We start from the raw sequence: 10,367 nt of genomic DNA, 5'->3' as shown, positions 1-10,367 counted from the left end.
ATGCTAATTATAAATGTAATACTCTTATAAAAATTCCTGCTTATTGGTCAGCACAGACACATAAAACTCTACCTGGGATGCCATCTAGGGTTACTATGTCGAGAATAGGAAGTTGACATGCATTGGGTCAACCAACGAAGGGGGGATTAATGAGGGAGAGGGCTAATGTTGCAAAAGAGCAAGAAGTACACTGGACTGAAGAAGAACTGTCTTTCTGATGTGTACACAGTAATAAAGTACCAGTCAAACTCCTAACTTGTCATGTTACAGAGGGCCTAATTTCGTTGCACAAAATATGGGACCTGAGCTAAATCGACCACCACATTGACTACACAAGATACCGTAAAAGAGAGAGACACAGAGAGAAATTTACTAGGGTGAATATACTGAAATAGGCTTATCCATAAGCAGTCGTATACAAATATGCAGAAAATACATCAATTCGTATTCATGGCACATTCCTTTTTCCGAATACGAATGCATATGCCATCGAAAGAATACGATAAGGATTCCTAATTTACTAACCAGCCGTATGCAATATACAGCCGGTAATAAGCAAGATATGACCAGTAATTGCCTTGAAAATACGCTTTTAAATACTCCTCATTTTCCAGGCGTATTTGGCATTAGCCTGCACGGATCAGTGCAGCATTCAGTGCAATTTATTTAAAAAAAGATATATTTTAAAAAAAAAGGGCTTGGCCCATGCTGTTTTTCAAAATGTATTTATTTATTTCTTCTATTTTTTTACACTGAAACTGATCTGTGCAGGCTGCCGACTCATATTTCTATTTAGTGGTCGTATATACAGGCTTTAATAAGAATTTGGTGGAATAAGCCTGCCTACGCCACAGGCCAAATCAGTAAATACGACAGGTTAGTAAATGTGCACTACAGATCCAGGCGCTCTCGTTTAGTGGGGGATCGCCAACTGCCAGCACCCATGGGAAGGGGACGCGTGCGCACAAGATGCACGCATGTCCCCTTCCGACGGAGCTCCCCGTCGGTCCCCGCCGCCTCCCCATCACTGTCCGCCATCCCCATATATTGCTAGGAACACAGTTTTGTCTGGGGTAGGGAAAAGCTTTCACTAGGATGTCTTATAGACTACACTAGCTCTTTGAGCAAACAATAGCTCTTCTGGTATGATCATTAGTAACTTCTAAATTAATTATATTGATTACTACATTGTACATTTATATGAATCCAAAAACAAAACAAAATATTTTTGCAACATACCAACAGTTGCATCACTTTTTGTATCTGGGTCCCAAACCATAGGAGTAACCTCCAATGTGTCTTCATCGCAAGCAGCTGAAATCATTTTAATCCATATTAAAATCTGAAATCCGCAAATAAGAAAACTACTAAAAGAAGAAATACCCTGTCTGTTGATTTACACTGGTTAGTCTTACTTTCTTTGTTCTGTAGGGTACAACTTTCACACAAATATGAAATGGCAAAATTACCAAGAATATAAATTGTGTGGAATATACATAAATACCATATGTACATAAATTCCAATGGTAAAAAGTTCAATATTGCATTTAAACTGTAGAAACTTTGATAAGTTTCCCTACAGCAGTCATGACAATGATTGGATGATGGAAAAAATTGGCAACAATAAAAAAAAATCTAAAGGAATATCTTAACAGAAACATGTCAGTTACTATATAAAATGCAATGTATCAAAAATACAAAAAAAGGCCTAAATGCACCCCTTTTTTGGGGGGTGCATTTTTGATACATTGCATTTGGTACTTGTGTAGTTTCACGGCGCAAGCATGGCGCCGTACGTCTGTGTCCAGCTGCGGGGCTGAAAACTCCATGGCAACGTGGAAAGTTCGTACCCCCACTATCCACGTTGGCATGGAGTTGACTTTAGATAGCGTGGCGAGTGTAGCGAGCCACCGAGCCCATAGCGTGGGCGAGCGCAGCGAGGGGACACAGATGCGCGGCGCCATGAAAGTACACAAGTATCTTGCATTTTATGTAGTAATACCTATGGCCCTTATTCTAATCGGTGCATACTTTCCCGAATTCTTACAGAGCGGGCCGCACGCAACGCTATGCGGACATCGTATGTAGAAACGCCCATTGAGCCTCCGCATTCGGACGGACTCACTCTTTAAGAACAGGGCGTGTGTACGGACGTCATACAAACCTTGCGTGTGCGGTGGACACGTACAGATTCTGCACGGTCTTGCAGCGTAAGCACGGTCTTACCGCGTTAGAACGTACGGGAAGCTGGCCGTACGCACTGATGCAGTGTATTTTCGCTAAATACAACACTATTTTTCTGAGCACACACAGCGATCACATGACCCACTTAGGCAATTAGGCAACCTCATTAAAAAGGGATTGTTGTCTAATTGAATCAATTAAATCCTAATATATACTGAAACACATTACTACTATATTCATTACACACATTAACCCTTACAGCATGTGAACATAACATACATCTATATACAGTATGTACATTTTGCTTATTTTAAAGATTATAAACAAGTTACACATATACTTTTCCATTTATAAAAAACACACAGACAACTTCGAACTGTAATAAACTATTTATTAATTTGACAAAACTTTTAATTTAAACAAAAAAAAAAAATTTAAATGGGCCCATCCAGCAGCTGGTCCAATTCAGCCATGACCTCTGTGGCCTCGGATTTGGAAGAGGGCCCCACGGAGACCCTCTTGTGCTTGGGCTGGCTCATCTGTGGACATATTAAAAAGGGTCAAATTACTAATGATATTCATGCATACATTTAACATATTCATACCTAAATTTAAAACATGCACCGTGACAGGTGTGTATATATATATATATATATATATATATATATGTATATAGACACATATATAACTATATATATGACACATACAGCTATACATACATGCATACATACTACATGGAAAGCCTGTTTTTCCCCTCTACCCTTTACTCTGTAGAACACCTCACAGTCATAGTGCTCCTTCTGAATCCAAACCCACCCATGACTAAGCTCTGAGAAGCATGTCACGCGCTGCACCAATCCCAAATCATCAAAAAAAGTTCAGTGTCTGTTATATAATGGAGCATGGCATGGGACTTAGTCAACTCTCAGGAATGCTCAGTACATTTGTGCAATCAAGCATGGCTTGCCTGCTGATGGTCTGCTCCATAAATCATTGTCATAATGCCAGTTAGGTGAAGCTGCAGCACTAACCCACTCCCATGCACAAAATCATTACTAAGACCAAATCAACACACAATTATGGTGCCAAACATACATGCAGACCGCAGGGGGTGGTTAGCTAGAGGAGGGCCCAGGGGCACTGACCACTTGTTACTCCAGTCTAAGCCACGCCTGTCCATACTCCATTTATGCCATACTGAATCTAGTTTTGTAAAATTAATCACCTGTAAACTCTACTCACCTATATGAGGCAACAGATTGTACGCTTGCAGCAGGGACATGTAACCCTTACATGAGCATGTCATCCCTTTCTTCCAGGATACAGATTAACTACACTGGTTCATTGGCACTTAAAATCGACCTGAAAGCCATCCCCACAACCTGTGTCATTAATATGTGTCCTGGATGAAAGGGATGGTTTGCCCACCCTATCTAACCCCTAAGTGTGTCTGTTGCTACCCAGTTTGTTTTATCAATTTATAGTATTTAAAAAAACAATTGAATCACCAGTGCTACATAGCAAATAGTAGATGACAAAAGGAATAATGATTCTTTATCTATACATACCAATTTCGGGTGCCTGCACCACCTCACAGGCCTCCTCTTCTTCTGGGGCCTCCTCATCTGGCACCTCCTCCTCATCTGGCACCTCCGCCTCATCTGCCACCTTGTCCTCCAATGCCACCACCTCCGCTGCCCACACCTCCTCCTCCACTTCCTCCCTTTCCTCTGCCTCCACTTCCTCCGCCACCCCTTCTTCAATTACAACCTCCTCAGCCATAGCTTCCTCCGCCTCCTCCTGGGCCTGGGAAGCCTCTGACTCCTCTCGGGCTTGTCTTGCTCGTTCCCGTGCTGTGTTTGTGAAAAAAACAAAAAAGTGCCAATTAGGGGTAATTTGTATTAAGCCTTATCAAGCTATAAATGCAAAGGTTATAAGTAGAGATAAATGTACAGGCAATCAGCTCCTTAGTGGCTTTTAGAAAACAGAGGCTGTAACATGGCAGGTATGCTGTGACATTTGGGCCATTGTAAGCATCACAAACATTAATCCTACCCAATTACATATTTTATGACCATTACAGGGTGTCAAACAGGAAGTAGCACACATATATTGTATGCCATGTTTAACTCATGATCAGACTGGTTACCTTATTGGCTTAAATAATGTCATGTAAGCAATCATGTACAAATGGCCATTTAATGTATAAACACTCACATCTCGCAATCCTGGCCCTGATTTGCTGGAGCAAATCCGGCTGGCGACGCCTCAGGTCTGACCACCGCCGATCCAGCTGAGCGATGGTCCGCCGCACCTGTGTGCGGGCGTAAATGCGCCGGCGGGCCACCGCATAGGCATTCCGCTTCTGCCTATTGGTGATGAACGGCCCTGCCCGGCCCAGCCTGGTCTCCATTACGGAGACCAGTGTCCTCAGCTGAAAAAGGTGCTGCTCTGCCATAGGCCACCATCTTAGCAATGGCACAATTCAAGCAATCATGTCCTGTCATTGGTTGATCAGAGTGATATTTGGTATTAACTTTATTGTTCATTTTTACAGTAACAGCGTGTATGCGCCACAACAGACGGCAAACCCATTGCATCGCAAACCCACACTTGCTGTACCTTTGCATAGTTGAGCAGACCATGCCATTACTTACTATCTCCTAAACAGACAGTTTAAAATAAGTTGGGAACCCATTATATATAATCTATTACATTCACCAAACATGGGTTAAAGCAACAGGTGAAATAGTCTGCATCACTAGCCACTTACACCTAACTCAACAAGGTACTAAACAGCTTTTTTTATAGTGAAAGCTATGCAGCAGAAACATAGCAAATAGTGCCAGACCTTTTCCCAATATTAGGCCATGCTGCCATGTGTACACTTACCTTCTACTGGCCCACACTAGACATGTGGAATTAAAAGTAGCTAGCATCAAGGCTGAATTTGGAGACCTTTCACATGTGATTTGGATGCTAGCACTGATTACTTTTGCCTAAGTGGTGGACTGGATTTACATATGGAATGGGTATTGTCATTTGTACTACATACCAAACAAGTGCTCAGTACAGATGTACATTCACATATACATTTCATGTGTGACCTCAGTTTTATGTGGTCATTGGTGTACAAATCTGCATTTACCTACTAAATCAGACTTACTAAGTTTGCCAGGTTTTGAAAAAAAAAATTCCCGCAGCTAGGGGCGTGGCCTATGCGCCGCACAGTTGATGCTGCCCGTATGGAACGCGGCCGTACGGAACGTAGGGTGTCGCTGATGTACGCCAATTACAGAAATAGTATATAAAGGTGTGTTAGACAAATGCAATGTTGTTGCAAACATGGCTGCATCTCTATCTGAGGAAGAGCAGGAGTGCCAGGACCTGTTTGCCCGCATGGACTCCAGCACCACCTATGTCCCCCTCAACCCAGACCAGCCATTGGGAGAACAGCAGCCAGATGCGCCATCTACATCAGGCCAATCGGCAGCTGGCCCATCTTCAGCCTCAGCAGAATCATTGGGAACACAGCAGGTGGCTTCCCAACAGAGTAGCCTGGCCAGCACTTCGAGTACAGCGACAGGTGGCCATGGCAGTGGCCGTGCCAGTGGCGGTGCCAGTGGCCGTGGCCGAAATAGGGCAACAGAGGAACCAACCACCAGAAACATGGCATTCGAAGCGTAGGAGCTTGCCATCCTGGTGCCCCGCGCACGGGATTGGATCGAGTGTCTCCACAGGACCGGTTGACACACACAAGGAGATGGAAGATCTGGGAGGACATAATGGCGGAGATTAATGCAGTGGCTCCACAAGTTCGTGAGACGGAGCACGTTAAGAAGAGGCAAGTTCATGTGTGTTACATTTGAGCAGTACAAGAGCAGTAATGTTTACGTTACATATTAGATGGAGTTGGTCAATGGGCGGTCACGTTGCTTGGAGCCACAGACATGTTTGGCATGTCATTTAATTGATAGTTATTGTAGGGTGAGTGTGAGTGTATCTTCTAAGGGTTGGTTTTCAAATTTAATATAATCTAAGTTTGGTGTCATGAGGCACATGGTGTATTATGTTGCAGATTGCTATGGGTGCTACAGCAAACATGAGGAGTGACATGTATTAATATGTTAACTTTGATTGCAGGTGGCACGACTTTAAAACGAACCTCAAGAAGAAATTGACACAGCGGTGGGAACACAGCCACACCTCTGGGGCTGGCCCCATGCCATCAAAGCTGCAGCTCACCCCCTGGAAGAGATGGCAGAGTGCTGCATTGCAGTCGAGGAGGTCCGGGGGGTGAGCACCATGGACAGCGAGTCCCCAGCGGAAGTCATGGCTTCTTTGCTTGAAGGTAATTATTTGCCATGCCATAAGTAGCTGGTTCTAATTTTGCATGGAATGTGTTGTAATTGAAATGTTCTCTTTCACCAGCATCCCCACCGCTTGGTCAAGAATCTCTTGAGGAGGTTGAGGAGTCTGTGCCACCTGCCACCAGTACCAGGCCCGTGCAGCAGCAGCCACTGACCGCGGCTGAATTGGCCACGTGGGGGCAGGTGCTTGGCCATATTCACCAGCAGGGAGAGTCGGCATCAGAGCGGGTGCATAGGACCGAGGAGGTGTTGCAGGGTTTGGTCAGCAGCCACCAGAGTATCGCTGGGAGCCTGCAGGCTATGGCTGCCACCCAGCAATCAATTGCTGCTAGCCTGCAGGTGCTGTCTGATCAAGCCCTGCGGCAAAATGACCTCCTCCTCCACCATAATGAGCTTATGGTGGAGCTAGTTGCCAGCAATAGGGTCCTAATGTCATCCGTTTCTGGTGCATTCCCACCATCAGCACTCCCTGCTGCCAGAGGGGGAGACCATCCACCCCCTCACCAGCATCTGTTCCACCTGGCCCACCATCTGACCGTGGCCGTGGCCGAAGAGCTTCTGCACGTGGCAAGGAGCCTGCCAGGGGCAAACGTGCCCGCAGATGAACTTGTGTCCGCATTAATCTCCACCCTTATGTCTTCCCAAATCTTTCATTGAGCTGTGTGTGTCAGCTTCCTGTGTTCAATTCCGTGCCGAGGGTACCCACATTTGCCCTCGTTTCGAATGTCATGTTTGTTTCCCCTGTTGCCCTGTTTCGGCTAGCATTACTGTCTGCTGTACTTGAAGTGTTGGTGCTATACTTTTGTTGTGAAGCCACCTGATGTGTTCCTAATGATTCTGCTGTGGCTATGTATGTCTACAATACATGGATTTATGATATATTATTTACTTTTATTGCTGGTATGCTACCTTTTATTTTGTGACGGTTTCTAATTTATTTTATAAGTTAATTTAATAAATGTTTTTTTGTTTCCCCCAAATGTGTGGTTTAATTGATACATGTAGAAGTGACATGTGTATTTATTTTATTAATATTAAGTTGTGTTCATTAGTTGCAGTGTAAAAGTGTGTGAAAAGTGCAGCATATATGTGTCCATTGAAGCTGCAATGGTTCCAATTGAAGCAGTGACAAGCGTGTAATTAACAAGTAATGAGTAAAGGAGGTGATTGTATTGTGTTCAGCTGACATTGGTTGAGGTGCGGACGTCCTGATTAGGCGTTCCGATTGCCTAGCGCATGACCGAGTGGTGTCCGCAAAGCAATACTTGCTTATGGACACCGCATATTTCTTGCCTTTTTGTTCGCGTGCATTCGGTGTGCTGTCCGAATGCACGCCTACCAAAATAAGTGCACTCCCCCGTGTCCGCCCATGTTTCCGCCCAGTTTAGCCCACTTTGAAACTACGCCCCTGTGTATTTCCGAATGACGCCCATAATACGCCCATATTTCACGAGTGATTGCGGTGCACATTTCTGTACGGTATTAGTGAGAACAAGTACGTAGACCATGCGTGGCACATGCGCATAGCGTTCCCCATGCATGCGCAGACGGCTAAAAAACGCCATCCGAAAATGTACGCACCAACCAGAATAATGGGCTATATTATTTATTATAATAGAGAAACTGTCCAGTTCTCTACTCATACTACTTATTTGCATAATTATGTTATCTACTGGCAGAACTAACTACAGTATGTACTTTCTTTACTTAGTTAATATCTTTTAATTCTTGCGATCATTTTACACTACACAAGATCTAATAAATATAAAGGTTTATTTTCTGATACTAATTTAATATATTCTGGCAAACAGAATTAGAGGTTTCAATTAACCCAAAGCTGCATGGTTAATCTCACATTATATCTATTGGAGTACATGATATTTCATTACACACAAGTAATAAAGTCTGTTGCGAATTTGAGCCATGGTGTACGTGGACACATCTGTACTATCCTAATTTAAGAGCCTACCTGGTGTGGTAATATTTGATACAACTCAGGGTTGCCTACCTGACCCTCCCCTTCAGGGAGAAAATGTTCTATTCCTGGCCTTAAAAGATAAATAGAAAGCTATGAACCTCTGGTACAGCTACAGCTGCTGTATAAAGGAGTGTGTAAGGCTCCTTATATGAATAAAGACAAGAAAAAACAAAGGAATACAGCGCTTGGGTTTAGCCTGAAAAATGAACACCTACAATAGGCAGTATAAAAACATTTATTACATTCAAAACAATATATACAACAACGTTTAGAGAATTCTCTAAAAAAAGTGAAAAAGATGGGGGGTATAAAAAAAATGAAAAAAGGAGTATAAAAGAGTATGTTTAAAAAATAGTCATTGTGTGCAAAATTGCTCCAGTGTGGGGATTAATAGTTCGTGGGTACCCACGTGTTTATTATAGTTACCAATGGTACAGGTCAGCTAAACGTCTCCTGCTGGAGGGATAAAGTTGATATGGTCCTGGTTACATGCCCAACATGTGCATCCAAATTGGCTTGACAGCGGCTGGTGGAGTGAAATGGAGATGGCTGCCTTTGATCGTTTGTTGGTGGAAGCTGAGATGTTTAAATCACATGAACAGGAAAGGCTGGTCCGGAAAGGCTGGTACACCGTGGTGCAAAACTGGAGCAATGTGTTTATAAGAGCTCAACGCGTTTCGACGTGTCGAGCTGCACCTGATAGACGTGTTGACACATCGAAACGCATTGAGCTCTTATAAACAGATTGCTCCAGTTTTGCACCACGGTGTACCAGCCTTTCCGGACCGGCCTTTCCTGTTCATGCGATTTAAACATCTCAGCTTCCACCAACAAACGATCAAAGGCAGCCATCTCCATTTCACTCCACCAGCCGCTGTCACGCCAATCTAGATCCACATGTTGGGCATGTAACCGGGACCATATCAACTATATCCCTCCAGCAAGAGACGTTTAGCTGACCTGTACCGTTGGTAACTATAATAACCACGTGGACCTTCATCGTTTGTAACTATAATAACCACGTGGGTACCCACGAACTATTAATTCCCACACTGGAGCAATTTTGCACACAATTACTATTTTTTAAACATACTCTTTTATACTCCTTTTTTCATGTTGTATATATGGTTTTGAATGTAATAAATGTTTTTATACTGCCTATTGTAGGTGTTTATTTTTCAGGCTAAACCCAAGCGCTGTATTCCTTTGTTTTTTCTATTCCTGGCCTTCACTGGTAATGTATGATTGCCATCACCTGTGGGAAACTAGATAAGAAAGGATTTTCACCACAGGTGATAGAAATCATACATTACCAGGGAAGTCCAGGAACAGAGCATTTTCTCCCTGAAGGGGAGGGTCAGGTAGGCAATGAATCGGTTACTGGGCTTGCATACCTCCCAACATGACCCTCTCCAGGAGGGACACATTGCTCTGCTCCTGCACTTCCCTCTTAATGTATGATTGCCATCACCTTTCTTAGCAATTAACCTGTTTAACACAGATGAAGGTAATCATGCATTAAGAGGAAAGTCCAGGAGCAGAGCATTGTGTCCCTCCTGGAGAGGGTCATGTTGGGAGGTATGGGCTTGGTCATATGACATTCAGTAATATAGTGCAGCTTTGCTGTTCTTCCACTCTTATTGCCAACATCACATTGCTTAGGCTAGCACTCCGTTACCTAAACGTGCACTGGTGCTTGTCATTCCTGGTCAAACTACTGCCAAATACAAGCAATCATCACACGCACGCACACAGGCACATATAGGGCTAGTTCTACTTGGGGGAGGGGATTATTTTACAGTAGGGGCCTATGGACATGGGGGTCGGTGCAAAAC

The 10,367-nt window shown here is 43.7% G+C and overlaps 1 protein-coding gene across 1 annotated transcript in view; it reads right to left on the bottom strand.

Moving 5' to 3' along the window:
- Positions 1–2,572: 2,572 nt before the first annotated feature.
- LOC146068833 (uncharacterized) overlaps positions 2,573–10,367 on the bottom strand; it is a 152,934-nt gene continuing 145,139 nt past the window's right edge. The window contains exon 14 of the mRNA XM_083179261.1: positions 2,573–2,723. Coding sequence (XP_083035387.1) covers positions 2,650–2,723 — 74 coding nt within the window. The 3' untranslated portion in view covers positions 2,573–2,649. The remainder of the gene's footprint in view (positions 2,724–10,367) is intronic.

The sequence above is a fragment of the Crinia signifera genome, chromosome 1 (assembly GCF_055691185.1).
Source record: "Crinia signifera chromosome 1, ASM5569118v1, whole genome shotgun sequence".
Lineage (NCBI taxonomy): Eukaryota > Metazoa > Chordata > Amphibia > Anura > Myobatrachidae > Crinia > Crinia signifera.
The sequence above is the reverse complement of the archived record's forward strand: the minus strand, read 5'-3'. Positions and strand labels throughout refer to the sequence as shown.